This window comes from Hydra vulgaris, chromosome 05, assembly GCF_038396675.1.
Source record: "Hydra vulgaris chromosome 05, alternate assembly HydraT2T_AEP".
NCBI lineage: Eukaryota > Metazoa > Cnidaria > Hydrozoa > Anthoathecata > Hydridae > Hydra > Hydra vulgaris.
In genome coordinates this window covers 44,197,739-44,217,864 of record NC_088924.1, presented here as the reverse complement: position 1 = coordinate 44,217,864, position 20,126 = coordinate 44,197,739, and the positions used below count along the sequence as shown (strand labels likewise).

Sequence of the window (20,126 nt, the reverse complement as noted above, 5' to 3'; positions counted from 1 at the left end):
TGTCGTACAGTTGCTATATTTTGCATATTTGTAAAAACTTTGGATTTTCCATGTGTTTTTGGATTAAGTTTTTAAACTTTATAATACAAAGTGGCAACTTGCACCTAATGAACATCTTTTATTGTTTTTATCTAATAATGCTTATTGTTACCATATAATTTAAAAACTGGCACTCAGTATAATTTATATTTCTGCCTTGTACCAATTTTTTTTCATCTAAAAGTGGGATAGTACTTCTATGAAACGCTAAAAAAAAACAAATTTAAAGATGAGTAACAGTACTTTCAACAAAATTAATTCAACGCAAATATTAAATGTACACACACATATTATATAACATATTTTTTATACAAGATTTAAAATTTATTAGTGCTCTGCAAAAAAAGTATATACACACAGACGCACACAAACATATATATATATATATATATATATATATATATATATATATATATATATATATATATATATATATATATATATATATATATATATATATATACACACACATAAACACACACAGAAACATTGCGTGTATGTGTGACTTACTGTTTATACACATGATATTTTAATTTTTAATCACAATAATATTATGTATGATACTTAATATATTATATATAATACATGTATGACAAAGGAAATTTTTTAATTGCTTTATGTTTCTGACTACTTACATGGTGGAGTTACTTTGAACGTTATTCAAAGTTACCTGAATGCGAAAAAATGTATATAACAAAGTATGTTATGCTATAGCAATGGAACACAACTATAGTAAGCAAACAAACTTCTTTAGATTTTATATGCTTTATAAATTTATAAACAAAAGTTATGCAACTTAAACAACAAGCTGCTACACTAGCTGAGGCAGTGTACAAAGTGTTCTGACTAATTTTTTTGAGAAAAATATACGAAATATCTAATTCATTTTTTGAGGAACAATAACAGCCAATAAACAAGGTAAAACTTTAAATAATCAAAATATAAACTATAATTAATACTTTGATGTTTCAGGTTTGAACAGTTTCATATAAATTCTTGTCATAATTACAACTTGAAAAAAAAAAAGATTTGTATTCAAATTTACTCTGCTATTCAAAGTAACCACGGTTTACGGTATATATCTTTATTATTAAATTTTAAATTTGATTTTTGAAATGGCTATATATTAAAAAATTTTTTTGATAAGTTTAATAAATTAAATTAACGTAAGTTTGATAAATTAAATTCTTAATATAGAACAGGGGGAAAAAATTGGGTTTGTCGTTAAATTGTTGAGTTATTTTATAGGTAAATTTAGTAATTAATTATTGGAATTTTATTTTTTAAGAAATTGTAAAGATTTTTATTTATTTAACAATATAAGAAAATCTAGTTTTAAATTTAGGAGTAATGGCACATTTAAATTTTGGAGTATGGGGCCAATAATAGCATAAACAAGAAATTCGGTTATCACCATTACATTGACAAACAAACTGAGATTGGTTTCACTTTAAAACATTCCACTTTAAAACCTCTATTTGTATTGTACTTCAATTTAAGCTTTTATTTGTTGCAGGTATTTATTTATTGCTCAAAAGAGTTTTTAATTATATTGAGTTGTTTGTTGCTTAGTTAAATCACTCATATTGAGTAACAACTTTATGGTAACTATTGCACGTTAAGAGTGTTTTTTATAATTTATTACTTTGTTAAATATTAAAATCTTTTCTTACTCAAAAACTTGTTGCTTTTTCGTTTTTATTTTAGATTTAGAGTTGACTCGAAGTGGAAAAGAAAGGAAAAACTTTTTGTGTATTTGGATCGATATACTTATATTTATATTTATTATTTAACCAAAGTATATTACTTAAAGATAAATTTTTAAGTATATCTATATTGTAAATGTATATAGGATATGTAATATAATTAAATTATTATGTGCTTGTTTATACTTTATCAAAATTGTTAATAATTTTTTTGAAAGTGTTCGTTACTTTAATAATTTATTATTTATTCGTGTATTTGCTGTTGAAGTGAAATGTAAATCACGGAAAATTTAATATTTTTAATATAAATCAAAGAAAATTTGTTTTCAGATAATATTTTCAAAAACATTCAATCGAATTTATATCTGTAATATAAATTTTTATATAAACGGAATATAAACTGCAAATTTACTTTTATTTACGGAAACTATCCGGCAGCTGAATTCCTGCAACCTTTCTGTTTTTTAACGGGAAAAACCTGTTAATTTTAAACAGAAGTATCCATTTATTTACGGAAACATCCGTTTACATGCGATGGGTTTTTCCGTAAAAAAAAAGGGTAGTTTGGTCATGGATTTTTCCGTAAAATAACGGGTAGTTTGGTCATCGCAGCTGCCGGAACATTTCCATAAAAAATGCGTGCATAAACATACATAATATACAACGTTTTTTAATGTAAAATATAAAAAAGTAAAGTTTACCTTGAAGTAAAATAGGAACACTTGGAAGTAACAACGAACAATCAGCCGACGAGTCATACATTGCTTTCCATTTATTTTCTAGTTCGTCAAATATATTAAAATCTGTTGAGGAGGTGTTAACCTCGGACGTTTCACTTTGAAAGGTGTTGGTGCTTTTGGTTATCAAACCTTGAAAGATTATCAAGCAATTATCAAAAAGTAACAAATTTATATATTACATAATAACTATATTATATAATATATTACAATGATAAAAATTTATGAATAGTGAAAGTACTAATTATAAATAAGTACTTTTACTGTTCATAAGTTTCTATGAAACGTAACAAATAGTTTTATAAAGCATTTGACTTTTTAGAGCGCTTGTCTACTATGCTTGGCTTTAAAAACAAAACCCTACGTCCGCAACAAGAATTTTTTAGAGCGCTTGTCTACAATGCTTTGCTTTAAAAACAAAACCCTACGTCCGCAACAAGAGCGTTTAAAACATGCTCCTATTTATGCACAACTTTTTTTTTAATCAAAATATCTAATATATATTTACCCATGACACTTTCACTTATCAAAAAACCCGGCTGGTGGGAGTACTTAAACGTCCATATGGTACTGCTGACCTGGTAATGGAAGGTTGAGGTGTCGACAGAATATCTTAAAAATCTGATGCAAAAAAAAACAGTGTAAAAATATTTATTAAGCAGTTTGACAGGTAAAGAGAGTCATTACAGTAAATGCAAAAATGTACGCATATGTCTTCCGTTTGAATTAAAAATTTGTAAATACTTGTGGTAAATGTTTAACAATTGTACTGAAGAACAAAAAGTTTCGTATAAAATATTTTAAGAAAATTTGTTTCTGAATTTAACATTGGTTTAAGTGGTCCGCAAATGCATGTACCACTTGAAAAAATTGAAAAATTTGATAATGCACAAGTTAAAGATGAACTTCACTTAAAAAGAAAATTTTTTTAGCAGAAGTGTTTTTTTAGCATTTTGCCGCTTATTAAAGAAATCGTTTTCTAAATTGCACTGACGGAGAGTGAATCTAATAATGATACAGATTGTCCTGAAAATGACTGAAACTGCTGCACCAACTATGATGAGGTTGTGTTTAGCAATAATTACTGCAGTGGTGTGGACTTAGCGTAAGAGCAAGAAGCAGTTATTAAGCTCAAGAGTACACTGCAGCGAAATAAAGTTAAAGACATGGTGATATCAATAGTAAACAATGCTGTGTATCCAGTATTCATTATAAAAGATCATTTTGTATTACTAGTATTTCTATCAATTATGCTAAAAAATTGCTTTAAAACCTGACTATATTCCTATTATAGTGCAAATACAGTCTAATCCAAATTTTATTCCTTCATAAAAAAACCTTCAACAAAGGTTTTCTTAGAAAAGTTTTTATGTACTGTGAACCATGACAATTTTCAATGGATGTTAGTGACATTAAGTTGTTGTCATCAGAAATTAAGGAACTTAAAATATCAAGTTATATTGACATCCCCAGGGGCGGATCCAGCATTTTTTGGTCTTCGAGATATCTAACTTCTAAAAGAAATCTAAAGAATAAAACAACCTGAAAAATAGGACAGTTGTGACAGATATGTTATTATAATAAACGTTTGGGTCATTCCACGTCAAACGGTTCTGAAATCATCCTCATTCAACCATCTCAGATTTTGATAAAATTTTGTTAGTATGTATCATAAACATTGCCAAAGTTTGTTATTTCGAGTTTTATGGTACTTTTTGTAAGACTTACCTAAATTTCAATATCAGTCAGTAGCTAAAAATCGTATTTTTGGGATCTTATATTTATGCAATGAAAGGGTAATATATCATAAAAAAGTGGTTTCTTAGAAAACCGAAGGTGCAGATTGCAAATTATTTAATAAAACTTTTTTATCGTGTCTAGAATTTAGTCTATGGTACAACAAATAGCGTAACAAATTCAACACCATAACTTTTTGTTGTTTTTTTGTAGTCTTATCTCCGGATCAAAAAAATTTTAGTAAGTAGTTATATTTTTATTCTTCGGACAAATGTGAATTAAATTCAAAAGTTTAATTTACATAAGTTTATCACTAACATTAAATGTAATTATCAAAAGACGTAAGGTAGAATTGAAAATAATACAAGAGCTATTTTAAATATATCTATATCCTGACATGCCTGGTGAACAAAACTTAAGTACTTATTCAAGAAAAAAGGGTTTAGTTGAATTTTGCTCAGAACTTTTAATCGAGGAACAGAGTTTTATTGTCAGCCGAACTGATAATATAATCAAAAATATAGATTTAATTTGTTTTCAACACATATCACTGCTGTTGGTTAAATACAAGAATTTGCAGCGCTATTGTTTAAAACCTTTTGGTAAGATCAATCATTGCTCAGTTTAAGGGATGAGATGTATTGACCTAGAGACTGCGGACTGTCTTTTCAAATTAAAAAATAAAGTCATTTGTCCACGTCAAAAATTGTGTCCAAATTGTAGATTATTCCACCACAAGTTCAAGTCAAAAAATTGACGATATTGATGACATTGATGATATATTATATTTATGTGGCACTATTAATACTAACCTTTCTGATATTGGAATTTAACTTTTAAGAATAAAACGTGTTAGTGAGAGAGCTAGTTATGTAAGAGAAAAAATTCGGAAATTGCAAATAACAGTTGCTCAAAAAATAGCTGCTGTTAGTGGTTTATCGCGAAATAACAATGTTCCACCATTAAGCAGTGCCAGTGTGGAGTGTGAGAATTGAATTAACTGGTCAGATTTAGAAATCAAAATTTTTTTTGACAATTTTTGACAAAGGGGAGCGGGGGCTCCCCTTTATATAATACGTCATTATTATATTAACGTCAGCAACGTTATTTTTTTCAACAAATTTAATTACTTAAAAAAAGGAAAATATGGCAGCGTTTGTAGGCTTGTGATACACAATCAAATACCCTTCAGTATTTTAATGGCACTAACTAAATTTCTACTTTTTTTAAACAGTGTTGGGCTTTAAAAATACCACACACATACAGAACTAAATAAGCAAACACGAGATGTTTACTCGTAACACAATAATTTTTTTTTAAGTTTGTGTTGGTTAGATTTATATAAGTACATAGTCTACATTATAATATTTATCTACATTAGTCTACATTATATATATTTAAATGTTTATACCAGGGGTTGGCAACTTGCTGCTTGCAAGCCAAAGTTGATGTTAAAATTTCATTGTTGATAAATGCGGTTCTTTAGCTCCATGCACAAATATTTTTGTAATATTGAAAGCAGGATGTTAGTTTAAAAAATGGAAAATTTTTATAAATTGTAAACTTTGGCTCTTCCATCTTAAAAGATTGCCAACCCTTGGTTTATACAAACTATCAAATGCATTAATTGTTATAATAGACTCTATTAGAAATAGTTTGCTTTCAATGTGAAATTGGATTATGTCTAATATTAAAGTAAGAAGGATAGGCACATTCGCGAATTGTGACTCTGCACTGTACATAAATTATGATAAATATTTAAGATTATCTAGAACTAGGGCTGTCGACGGGTACCCGCCGTTTGCTCCTTTTTTTTATTCTTTGATAATGCTACCTGGGTAGCATTATCAAATACTGCCCGTTATCCCAAATTACCCAAAGGCTTCTGTTATCCACGCAAAAACAATACATATATTTCATAATTTACAGATGATTAATTATATATATATATTTTTTTAAGTTTGCAATTATTATTCGTAATACAACAATTTAAAAGTATAAACTTTTAATATAAAAGAAGATCTTGATGATCTTGTCAAGATTTCTATAAGTACCATTTCTTTATCATAGTAAGAATTTTGGAAAACATCGAGGAATACTCTTCTCCATCAAAGTTTTGATGTTTCTTTTTGTTCTTTTAAATTCCATAACTGGAACAATTTTTTTATTATTGACATAGTATCGACTTGCAGTTCTTCGATAAGTTGCATGAATTTAATTTTTTTACCTTCTATCATGCACCCGAAGAAGTTTGAATCTAGCAACCACTTTTATTCCTATTCACTATTTTGTTCCGAGCGAGCGAGTGAGCCTTTGTAATTTTAAATAGTTATATATATTTAAAATATTCATAAGTTATAACCATTCATTTGTAATCTTTTTTCTAAACATTTTTCTTTTAACCACTTTTTCTTAAAGTACTAAACTACTACTCTATTATTATACTATTTAAAATGTTTCTGTTTTGTTTTTCATTTAATTTTTTATTTTCATCAAGGGGGGATAACTAATTGTTGAAGTAATTTTATAGTGAAGGAGGGGAGGGGGTTCTGAAAGTTTGACAAGTTTTTGACAAGGGAAGGAGAAGGTAAAAATTGCTAGAAAATTGTTGACGTAATTAATGGACAGCAAACTTCGAAATAAAATGATTAGGGTCATGGCACCCCCTACCGTGAAGAAACACCTACCGTGGTTTTTAAAAAATCAGTAAATATTTTATGCTTTTTTTTTTTTAATTTATTTTTTTAGTATTGTTTTATACAAAACTAACTTATTTCACTAATAAATAATTTTTAAAAAGATATGTTTTTAAAGATTTGAAATGTTTTTTTACCCGCAAATGATTTTTTATTGCTTTCTTAAGAAAATCTTTAACAGTAAAAAAAAGTTTGTCTAGTTTTTTTTACGGCTTAAAACTTATATTATTTTTTTGATAAAAGTTTAAAATAGTTGTAAAAAAATTGAATATTTTAAATTTTATCAAGAAATATTAGTAATTTTTGTATAACATTGTTTAATCTTTTACCAGTAGGTGATTACGAAAATTATAATAGTTAGCACTTACCGTTTACAAAAATATTTTTTCGGACGTGTTTTATTTTGTGAAATTTTCTCTCTAAAAACCATTTCAGTTCAACTCAATTACCAATTACAGGTAATTTAACCCTAGAGAGTATTTATTTTGATATATTCTTTATACTTTCTTTAATTATGTGAAATGAGTTTAACCCTAGGGAGTATTTATTTGATATGTTTTTTATACTTTATTTAATATGTGAAATGAATTCGATTAGAATCATGCAAGGTTCAAAAAAGAAAAAAAATATGCAGCACTTAGAGCTTTAAATAAAGGTGAAAAATTTTATGTGTCAGCAAAAAGTTTAATGTTCCTGAAAGTACCTTACGCGACAAACGGCAAAACTCTGGCTTTAAATCATATCTTGGAGAAGAAATAGAGAATGAATTGGTTGCTTGGTTAATGCAGTGCGCTAACATGGGTTTTGCGATAACAAAAAGTTATTAAATAAGGCGGTACAAAAAATAGTTTTAGGGCGAGGTATAAAAACTCCATTTAAAGATGATATCCCAAGTAAAAACTGGTTTTATAAATTTATGCGTCGTCATAAGGAATTATCGCAAAAATGAGCAGAGCATATTAGTCGAGCTAGAGGTCTTATAACTGAAGCATCGATAAGAAAATGGTTTAATGAGGTGTATGAATTATTAGGCGATGATGCGCAATACCTTAATGATCCATCTCGTGTTTTTAATTTAGACGAAACTGGTTTTGAGTTAGCATCAAAAACTGGAAAAGTAATTGGCATTAGAGGAAGAAATGTTTATGAAGAATGCAACAACAGCGATAAGGAAAACCTTACAACTCTATTTTGCGTAAATGCAAATGGTGAACATGCACCATCATTAACATTGTACATGTATGCTCGAATGCCAAAAACTATTGCTGCTGCTGCACCACCAGGTTGGGTACTCAGTAAAAGAAACATCGGCTGGATGACCGCCGAATGCTTTTATGAGTGACGGGTGATGCGGAAGTTATCGGACAAATCCTAATTTCATTATTTGAGCATAATAATTAGTTTTTGTGGTTTTATGCATAGGCATAAACGTTCTATAAAATATAAAATTTATTATATGAAACACAATTATTTAAAATGAGGTTAAATGCAGCTGAACGAGAATCTTTTTGAAAGCGACTAAAAATGTTTTTTGTAAATAAGCCTAATATAAAAAAAAAAAAATCATAAATCATTTTGAAAAGGAAGGATTTGCTCGAAGTACAATATATGATAACCTAAAAAGACTTGAAACTGTTCAATCGTTTTCTGATAGAAAGAACCCTGGTCGTCTGACATCCTGGACTAGATAAAGGAAAGCTGAATTAACGAGACTTGTCAACAATCGAAAAGGGGTCAGTCAGAAAAAAATAGGTATTAGATTCGGTGTAAATCAATCGACAATTGGTCGTCAGTTAAAAAAAATGAATATTAAATATAAAAAACGTGAAAAGACTCCAAAATACACTATAGAACAACAAATAAAGGCAAAGAAAAGAAGCAGGAAACTAGTTAACCAACTCTATAACACAAAATTGCTTGTAGTCATCGATGACGAAAAATACTTTTGTTTTGCAGGGGACAACATGCCTGGAAATTCTGGATACTACACAAACAACAAAAAGACATGCCCAGAAAGTGTTCGTTTTATAGGAAAAGAGAAATTTCCAAAAAAATTATTAATTTGGATAACTATATCTGACTGTGGTATGTCCAAGCCATTGTTTCGCACTTCCAAGGCTGTAGCGATCAATTCATCAATCTATATTAATGAATGTTTAGAAAAACGACTTCTTCCATTTATTCACAAGTATCATGGAGACTTTAACTATTTATTTTGGCCAGATTTAGCAAGTTCTCATTATTCTAAAGATTCTCTAAATTGGATGGACCAATATGTCTATTACGTTGATAAAGAATTCAATCCCCCAAATGTGCCTCAACCACCGCCATGATTGGCAAGCTTCAACAGAGCAAGTTTTGATTGATAGCATTAAACTAAAACTACAAGAAATTGATTTAAACTTTTTACAGTCGCATATGAAAGGCGTCAGAGCATAATTGAGATCAATTGCAGATTGTGGTGTTTTTTATATAAAAAATAATATATTTTTATTAAAAGATAAATGCTTTATTTAAAAAAAATATAATAGTAGTTTGTTTTTTTATTTATAAATAAGTTATTGACGTTTTTATTTTGTCCGATAACTTCCGCATCACCCGTTACTTCACAAATGTGTTAGTACCATATTTGAAATCTATTAATACACAACTACCTATATATATGTTCATGGATGGAGATCGCTTGCATCTGTCTAAAGAGCTCATCATGTATTGCTCTTTGGAAAGAATTCATTTGATATCGTTGTTTCCTAATGCTACACACATCTTACAACCATTAGATGTGTCAGTTTTCGGACCAATTAAAAAAAAAAATTGCAGAACATTTGTTGGCAATTTAAATTGAATAATTATTTTAATGAAATTTGCAAAGAAAATGTACCAATGTTGTTGAATAATTTTGTTATGGATCCAAATATGAAAAAAAAATATTATTTACGGATTTAGGTCGACAGGAATATTCCCATTTAATGTAAACAATGTTGATTATAAAAAAGTAGTTCAAGGTGTTAAATTGAATTCCACAATTAATAATAATAAAACGTATCTTTCAAGCCATAATAACGTGGGAAAATTATTTGAAAACAGCGTTGCACCTGAAGTATTCACACCCTGTAAATATCCATGGCTAACATCACCCGAAAGGACCGAACAAATCCTTTTAGATGGGCATTATATAGACCTAGTATGAACATTTAGAGCTGTTTTTGAAATCTTTTAACTACGTCCGAGCCATTTTTTTCATTTTTAAGTTATATATAGTGAAAATAACCAAAATCCAAGATTTTCCAAAAAAATGAACAGCTCAAAATCATAAATTACAGTGATTTTTTTAAGTTGTAGGTATATAGAGATCATAATAAAATAATTTTAAGTCATTTTAAACATCCAAAAGTTTGTCAGAGCCATTTTTCTCATTTTAACGTTCTATGGTAAAATAACCACAAAGTGTAAAATTCCATAAAGTATATTTTCACAACTTGCTTGGTCTGGACAATATTTATGATAAAAAATAAACAGATTCTTACATATTGAAAATTTGAGACTAGAATTAAAAGCTTTCTTCACAAAATGCATAATCCAAAAACAGTTTTTAAATTTCTCAAAAAATTCTAAAATTTACAATTTCTAATTTTTTTTAGTCCAAAACATATATTTCTGAAAAAGTTGAGTTTGTTACAGATGCTTGCTGTTATAGTCAACAACACAATTGAAGAGTTGTTTTCCATATTCTGGATAAGTTAAGATGCGCTTGTACCGCTCCCAGTGAACCTTGAACCTTGAATGCATTGCTTCAGTTGCTTGTTCGCTGAAGATTCCGAGGGAGGTTTGATGTTATTCTACAAATTCAGAAACATGGTAGAAAACAGCATGGACCTTAGGTGTTACCGATATTGGCAAGAATAAGAAAGAAGTTTTAAACTTCTGAATCGTTTCTTTATAATTTTCCTGCAGAGTTGTTCCAAAGCATGAAGTGACAACTTCTTTGAAATGTCTTAGAGTTTCAATGAAACCAAATGCTTGATAGGCACAAGCTTTTTCTGCCATTCTTTGGAGAATGTCAAGGTTTTGCAAAAGCTTATGACATTCATTGCCAGCAAAGTGTCCGCCATGGTATGGCTGGAGCTGAATGTGCAGCAAAGTTGGCCATTCTTTGGCACCAGGCCATAACTCAGAAAGATTCTTGAAAAGATGATTGACAATTCCAAGAAGAAGATGGAGTTCCATTGGTGGAATCACATCCAAAATGAGTGTTGAGTCATCCATTTTAATCAGTGGTGGATGGATTACATTGTCAAAATCTTTTGCTGACTTTGTATCCGATCCAGCTGCAACATAGGCTTCAAATCTCTCCTTGAATGATCCGAAACTTCTGGATGTTCCACATTCTGAGAGATTGTCAGAATCAATGTTGCACCAGCAACAAGGGTGTTTGCTTGAATGGGATTGAATTCCGCAAATGATGTTGGCCATCTTGAGAAATGCAGAAAGAAATATCATTTAATTGAGTGATGTTCATCATCAATTTGACGTTCTCATATGTTTCAGAAACATTTTCAGCGATGGCAACTATGAGCTGCCGTTTGACACCTGTGTCTCGGGCAGATGAGCTTGTCAGCAAGCGAAGACTTTTTTGTTGAGGACTTCTTGTTTTATCATCTTCATCAGTTACCTTGATAACTGCTAAGCTCATTTTAAAAAAATGATCCTCCTCCATCAATGCCAAGCTTGACAAAATGATTGGAGCCGTATTCCCTTGACAACAACACCTTGTTGGTTAAGTCCTCAAGATTTTTGCAGTGAATGATTGTTCTCTTCTCTATAGCTTTTCCTTTTTCTGCCGAAATGTTGACAACTGATAGTTGAAAGAAATCATTCAACAATTTTCCTACAGCAGCAAACTTTTGCTGGAAAATGGCTCAACTAGTCGAGTTTCTGTTGCTTTGTTAAGTGTTGAGGCAAGTTGTCGCATTTCCGTGTTGGATAGTCCTGTGTTCAACTGAACATTTAACAAGCTTTGCATTGTAAGTGTTGAACTGGTTGATTTGCGTGCAGATGCTGGGCCTAAAAAGCAAATGAAATAAATTTAACAACTTTTGTTACTTGTGAATGATTACAACAACAATAGTTAAGAGTAAAAGTGATTCGCACAGAAGTTTATTATTACCTGGTGTTAATGGAAATAACTGCCCTCCTCTTGCTTGACGCAGCCGGACAGTTCCTCCAGGAGATGCATCCTTTGAGCTGATGATGGCAGATGCAATTTGCTCAGCACCAACAGGATCTGACTGGACCAATGCTTGCAAGTTTTGGTGTCTTGTTCCGATTGCGCATGAATGTCTGAAACCTCTTGCAAGAATGGACAAACATTGTGCGCATCTTTTCTCTGATGACTTTAAGCGGGAATTTGGTGAAGGGCCAGGCTTAGAAGATTCACCTTGGTCAAGGTTTCTGTTCTGTTCTTTTGGTGCCAAGGGATGTTTCTGGTTGAGCTTGAGTTTTGCTATTTGGCAAATGAGGCAGTCACATGGACCAGATGTTCGTGTCAAAGGCTTGACAATAATTGCAGAGAAGTTGTAGATTGCAGGAAGTGAAACACTCATGTCCCCAGCATCTCTTTTTTGCAAGAGAGTTCGGCAAGCATTGCAAATAGCCTGTGGGACTCTTTCATCTGCAAAGTCAATGTCTGTTTTCAACAATTTGTGAATTCTTCCAATGATAAAGTCATTTAACTCTCGGTCTCCTTTCCTCATGCAAAGAAAACAAACAGACTTTCTGCATTCTTCATGTGTTTTTGCTTTATTTGGCATTTTTGATGCTTTATGTCTTCATTTTAAAAAATGATCTTTATTCAACAAGGAAAAATAATTATGAAAGTTTTTTATTTCATAAATTTCATGATAATCTTTATGTGTACACAATTTTTTTGTGTAAGTAATCTTATTGTGTACTTCATGCCAATGGAAGGGGGATGACAGGGAAGGATTTAACCCTTTTTAATTTAAAAAGTTAGTGCAAGCATGCATGCGTGCGTGCGTGCGTGTGTGCATGCGTACATGTACATAAAATCATTGCTGATGCTTAGTCATTACAAAGTAACTAAATTCAAATGAAATTCATTTTTTTTAATTTCCAATAATTATTTGACCTTCTGGGATGTTTGAAATGACTTAAAATTATTTTATTATGATCTCTATATACCTACAACTTAAAAAAATCACTGTAATTTATGATTTTGAGCTGTTTATTTTTTCGGAAAATCTTGGATTTTGGTTATTTTCACTATATAACTTAAAAATGAAAAAAATGGCTCGGACGTACTTAAAAGATTTCAAAAACAGCTCTAAATGTTCACACTAGGTCTATATAATGCCCATCTAAAAGGATTTGTTCGGTCCTTTCGGATGATGTTAGCCATGGATATTTACAGGGTGTGTATTATATATTGCTACAGTTTGAAAAAACTGGAAATAAAGAATGGGGAGGTAAAACTGACTTCAGAGAATTATTTAATTTTTAGAAAAAACTTAAATTTAGCGATAGCTCCAAACAAACCATAAATTTAATAGAAGCCAACAATGATGTATTCAACAATGAAGTCGATATAGAATCGTATTTAGATATTAGCAGTACGCAAAATGAAATTGTATCTAGTAATGTTAGCGAATTTGAAAAAAGCGTAATAATTGATGAATCCGGTGAAAGTAAATCAGCAGCAGATCCATTAGATTCAAATAAACAAATAATAAAAGATGTAAACCCATTACACGACTTTTTTTTTATGGCCAAAACAATCAATCACGAAAAAAAAGGCTGAAACAAGTTGAACGATTACCGAGCGTTGTAACTTCTTCCAAATGGTTAGAGATTCAAATAACTAGAGAAAATGCAAAGGAAGAAGAAGATATCAAAAAAATTGAACGTAAAAATAAAGCTGAAAAAAAAGAATTGAAAGAAAAAGAAAAACAAGAAAAATCTAAAAGAAAACAAGTTGTAATAAAATAAAAATAAAAGACAAAAAAAAAAAACATTAAAAAAAAATTTTAAAAGAAAAAAAGATTAAATTCAGAAAAAAGCTTTGGTGGATAATTTTGTAACCAATGTCTTCTTTGTTTTGTAATCATATTAAATTTATGTTTTTGTTTCTCGATTTAAATATATAAAAGTAAAATTAAAATATACGATTTTTTTCATACACGGTAGGTGGAGAATCGATTACGGTAGGTGGTGCTTTGTCACGGTAGGTGAAGAAACGTACTAGATCTTACAAAAAAATTAAAAATAACATTGAAAAAATAACTTCACTCAAGTTCGAATTATATAATTTAGTTAATAATTGAGTATAAAATATTATTTCGAAAAACCTAAATAAAAATCGGTTATGGTTTTGGAGTTGAGAAGATTTGAAGTTAAAAGTTTTCTTAGAGCCGCGGTAGGTGGTGCCATGACCCTATAGAATTAAATTACAAAAAAAATCTTAAAATTGAATTTTGTCAAAAAACTTATTTGCAGTTATGTGCCACATTAAAAACTGTGCTTCACATTTTGCAGATTTTTTTAAAATAACTCAAGCAAATAATAGAAGCATATTTTTTGAATATCAAAGTATTTTGAATTTTGGTAGAGCAAACTTTGTTTTTAATGCAGTCTGATTAATCCTAATGTTTAGTACAAAATCATAAAACTTAAAAAATATATATACTGACCTAATTTCTTTTGTTCATATAAAAATCTCTTCAACATGATTTTTATTGTTTCTAAAACTATAAAATGAGCTCTTTTCGAATATTTAAAAAACATAATAAATTTGCCCACATTAAGTTTTGGGGGTTCAAATACATGTTATTTTGGGTATTTCACTTTTGTCGCCATATTGGTTTCAGAATAACTCAGCATGGTTATTTTTGAAAAAATTGATGAATTACTAGCATAATAGATAAAAATCTAAAACGTATTGCAAAAAAATTTGAAAAAAAAAACTTGAAAAAAAAAAATTGCTGAATCAGCCAAAAAAAGGTGAAAAAGTTAACGTTTCAAGAACATTAATATCTTAAGATTACATCAACATTAAAGGTTGAAATTTTGCAAAATGCTAGTATACTAGTGTAGCTTGTGTCTGAACCAAAATATTTTTGAAAAAATTCAAATGATCAAAAATGGCAGACTTAATTGTGTAAAAAATTATTTTTAGCAATATAACACTCATTTGATATGGCATTGTAGGTTAAGTTTAAATTTTTTATTTTTTTTAGGTTCAGGCACTCAAACCATTTATAATGAACATATCCTGAAAATTTGAAGCTAAAATGTTTTTTTATTGAGATATCATTGTTTTCCTACGGGCTCTCCTAAAAAAAACAAAAAAATCAATTTTAAAATTATAAACCATGTACACAACTCAGATAAATCATTAAAAACCACTAGAACAATAATCATTTGCAGTTTCTTTACCTAATTTTTGACCAAAATAGTTTTTTCTAACAGATCTTAATTTTTTCCTTCTTTTTTTTTTTGTTTTATTTGACATTTTTTTTGTTCATATATTTTAACCATACGAGTTTTTTTTACTTGCATCAATTTCAAAGTAACTACCAGATTTAATATTAAGAGCATCAAATACAGAAGATAGCTTAGCAAAGCCATGATTTTAAATAATGGTTGCAGAGTAAACAGCCATTTCATCAACAGCTTTAGAGGTGAATATAGTTTTAGGGGAGCGGTTCCAAATTACTTGATTAAACGCTTGATTTCCATTTTGAGTCATGCCGTGCAAACATTTTGTGAGTATATCAGTATTTGCTAGATCTTGAAATACTGATTTATTCTTTTCCATAATGACAACTGGTAAATTTCCCTTTTTCTTGTATGTAACTTGACAAGTTGCTATATCAGACTGCCATTTAAACTAGCTTTTTTCAACCTTGGTGCAAAATATATGACGATTCTTCAGAAGTAAAATTAGTGCAATGATGAAGTGAAGCTATTACGGAGTTCCTCATTTCCAAAAGACTATTTGAATTTTGTTGAATAGCCATTCCAACATAATTTTGCAAGATGTTGATTACATTATCCGTGAGCCGACCTTTACCAGATATACTTTTTCTGTCAGATAGTTTTACCCGTCGTAATTCTTTTCTTTTAAGACGTAGTTGATTCCCTGTATGATTCTGGTAATGCCCAATACATTCTAGTTTTATTGGTACAAGGTCATCACCATAAGGTTTTTGTGCAATACTTGTGCTAAATGAGGTAGTGTCTCCGTCCCCAAGATATTTAGAATAGTGAATGCTATATTTATTTACTGAAGAGCAAAATATTTCTGTTGCACCAGCTGACTCCATGGCACCAGCTGATTTAGTGTGATTTACTTGGCAGAAATGATTAACTTTCCACTGCTCATATTTAGGTGTCCCTTTTTTTCCTTCCCAAATTTGACAACCTTTACAAAACTTAGATAATACAGCAGTATCCAATACCTTGTTGTTGTCATGAGACGTTGCCACCACTACACCGCTCAAAGAAGAATATCCTCTTCGCTGCCAGGTACCATTGATAGAAATACCACAATCAATAACATCATTCATATCAGAGTCAAGTTTCAGTATTCTCCTAACTTCCATGGCAGCATTTTTCATACTTTGCTCAGCAACTGATTTATAAGCATCATAAAGTTTGCTATTAATACAGTCAAAACTAGATTTTGATAGAGGTGGTGGCTTGTTCATTATGGAGGTTAAAGTTAACATTGCATCTCTCCCTCTGCCAATCTCCCGGAATGCCATAACACTGCGTATATTAATTTCACTAGTATTTATACCAGGTTTATTGTTTTTGATAACAGGAGAAGAAAAAAATGTATCTTTAAACGCAAAACCACTGCAAGAAATTCGGAAAAGAAAGAAAACCCCAAATGTCTTGAATGATCATGCAACATGGAAAGCTTTGTACCACATTTTTTTGTTTTTGTTTTTTTGTTAATTCACCTCCCCGAGGCCAAGAAGGCCACTACAAATGAGGAGGCTACTTAATTATGGTTATAACCCTCTCTCAACTCCTATATAAACCCTCTATAACTCCGAAGCACGAACCTTGACGAACAAGGCCGCTGCGCGGAGAAACAAGTCGATTATATATATATTACAAGTAGCATACTTTTCAAAACAAATTTTCATTTGTTCAAAATGCATAAAAAATATAAATTTATTGTGTTAAAATATAAATTGCTTATTGGTGTTATTGGAATTATTATGCTGATAGCCAATAAACTTTCTTTTCCTTAATCTTATTATTCTTTTTTTGTATGCCATAATTTACTTTTCAACCTTTAACTGTAATAGGTTAGATACAAAAATTAAAAGCACTATTTTATCTGAATTCAAAAAGACGACAAACTATGTTAAACTGTTTAAAAATAGCAATGTTACTTAGATTTATGACATTTAGACCAATAAAAACTTAAAACATTAAAAAAAGAACAGTTACAGGCTTGGCATGTTTATTTATATTTTTTAATAATTTGTCATTTTATGTGTAAAGGATTATGTTATTTTGCAGATGTATGCATAATTTTTACAAATTTTTATAGTTTTTATCAAACAAATTTATGATATTTTTCAAAAAAATAATATGATTATTATCAAAGAAATATTATGAACTTAATCAAAAAAAGTTTTATGACTTTTTAGTTGTGTCTATTTTCAATACCGTATCAATGCTGACTCATGCAGTCTAGCTAAAATATTTTTAACATCAATATATTCTTGCCGTATATTCGTGGTTATATGTTGCGCTTGTACTAGGAATAGAACTTGCTATTGCTGGCCATTTAAAACATTGTTTCACCAAAAAAAACTTATTAAAAAATTTGCTTTAAGATACAATGTTTTTTATTGGAACACTTGTTTAAATAGTTATAACATTTTAATTATAAATAATTGACAATAAAGATTTACATCAAATTTATGCATCTCAAGAGGCAAAAACATTTTTACAAACTCCGATTTCTGAAATTTATACCCGTAAATAAAAACATAAATAACTGATATATTTGGTTATTTATTTATTTAATTTCGTCATTAAAAAATAAGCTTTTACAATGTTTTTACAACATAAAAATATAAAATTAAAGTTTTGACCGGAGCCATCATCCAGCCCCGTTAATATAACTAAAAAATTCAGCCGATAAAAACGAAAAAGGAAAATAGAAACTTAAGAGAAAACTGATTTAACAATCAATTTATTATTTGCAGAAAAAAAAAATATATTAGTTGACTCACCAACCAGAAACTCTCTCAGTTTACAATCGTAACTAGACAACATTTTCATCCTGATTGAATGATCCATATTTTTTAATAAAACTCAATATTTTATTCACATCGCAACTTTAAACTTGGAACGTTGATAAATGAATTTACAAAACTCAATATTTTATTGACATTGCAACTTTATACTTGGAACGTTGATAAATGAATTTATAAAACTACTTTCTCTTTCAATTCTAAATATAGTTTTAATTTATTTGATACAAATATTATATGGTTGATTTAACATTTGACGTTAATCGTATTAAAAATTGAACAACTTAATGCTCATTTGTAAGTGTTTGTACAGAATTTGTACTTAACTCATGGCAGTTATTAAATTCAAGTTAATGATGATAAAAAGTCTCACTACTTTTATATATGAAAGTATAAGAAATTTATATAATAATGTGAATATGTAACTTATGTAAATTAATAACAATATGACATTTACATTACGACGTAAAAATTGCATTTGTATAGCGTAACGTAAAACGTCTCTAGATGTAAACGTCAATAGGTTAAATTTTTTTTGCGGGTCTTTCCAAATATTCTAATAGTAAAGCCTTTTTTTCTTAAATTGTTTTTTCTTTATTTAAGGAAGCGGAAAGAAATGTTTTTAGATTAGTGGTAGATTACTGGATGTTTGAGGACACTGAGGACGGCGCACTAAACCACTGAGCAACTAAAAACGTGTCAAATCAAATTAATTTAAAATTATTTAGAGTATCAGCTCAGAAGGCAACACCTTCTAAGCGGATACTCTAAATAATCGTAATTATGCGGCGTAGGAATTTATGAAAGAAATTTTTGATCAAAAAAAATAAATAAATAAAACCAACAAATTGTAAGTATAAACATTAGGTTAAAATGAATTACGATTAAATAGAATTTTATTACTATTAGAGTTGTAATATGCGAATTTAAAACAGAATTATGTAATAGTCAAATGTAAAAATCCACTATGGGTTGTCCATAAAGTACGAATGCTTTTCTTTCGTCACCCCTACCCCTCCTCCTTCCCGATCGCATTTTGCAATACGCTTTTTTGAGTACCCTCCAATACGCTTTTTTGAGTCCACCTCCCTTAAGGTACCTATTCTTTTAACCTATTCATCTAATATTTTATGATATTTCTTTAAATTTAGTGTCTCCTTTCTTTTATAATTGATCCACTGCCCTCCCATCTCATATACACTATTTGAAGACCCCCTATTCCCCTCCGAGCGTACGTACTTTATGGACTATCCCTTAGGGATTGTCCATAAATTACGTAACGCAAATTTTCACAATAAATAAAACAAAAAAGATTAAAAGTTTTCCCTCGCAGAGTTTTTATTTAAATAAAATATTAAAATAGCCATTAAGTTCAATGAAAATCGCTGCGTAAAAAAGCATAATATCTCCTTTTTCTCTATTTTGAATATAATTTGCGTTGCGTAATTTATGGACGATCCCTTAAATAACGTTACGTACCAACATCTGTAAATGTAAAAGTCAGTGCTACTGACAGTAGATAAATTGAGTTTACTCAATTTATCTAGTATATTCAATAGTATATTCAACGATCATGTACGTCTAATGTAAGGAAACTTTTAAAGCTTTTCTAACAATTAAAAGTCTTTTTGCTTCTGTGTTTGGTTTTGAGTTATTATTTTAAATAAAATTATTTTTGTATTCTGGTGGAGGATTTGAATAAAATCAAAATTTGAATTTGAATACGATTACCTATTCTCGTTCGGAGCTACCGGTCAATCTTATATCACGTAGTCGATGGTGAAAATACTTTTGTGATGTGTTTACGTAATCAATTAGGTAAAACTGCGCAGCTAATGCATTAAAAAGGAAATTTTTTCTAAAAGCATGAAGGTCTTAAAATCAGACTTTATTTTTCAAAATAATTAAATGGGG

The 20,126-nt window shown here is 29.5% G+C and overlaps 1 protein-coding gene and 1 long non-coding RNA gene across 3 annotated transcripts in view; one reads left to right on the top strand and one right to left on the bottom strand.

Annotated features, from left to right (window-relative positions):
* The window catches only part of LOC136080885 (uncharacterized), a 36,080-nt gene extending 17,645 nt beyond the window's left edge, over positions 1-18,435 (bottom strand). The window contains exons 1-2 of one of the 2 annotated variants that reach the window (XM_065798264.1): positions 18,192-18,435; positions 2,447-2,614 (exon numbers count right to left, since the gene is read on the bottom strand). In XM_065798264.1, the coding sequence (XP_065654336.1) occupies positions 2,447-2,614; positions 18,192-18,258 (235 nt within the window). In that variant the 5' untranslated portion in view covers positions 18,259-18,435. The remainder of the gene's footprint in view (positions 1-2,446; positions 2,615-18,191) is intronic. The other variant, XM_065798263.1, reaches the window with a different exon arrangement.
* Positions 514-1,914, top strand: LOC136080886 (uncharacterized). The gene is made up of 4 exons (XR_010638706.1): positions 514-771; positions 1,012-1,113; positions 1,385-1,555; positions 1,747-1,914. It is a non-coding gene; the product is annotated as an uncharacterized LOC136080886 (long non-coding RNA).
* Positions 18,436-20,126: the final 1,691 nt, after the last annotated feature.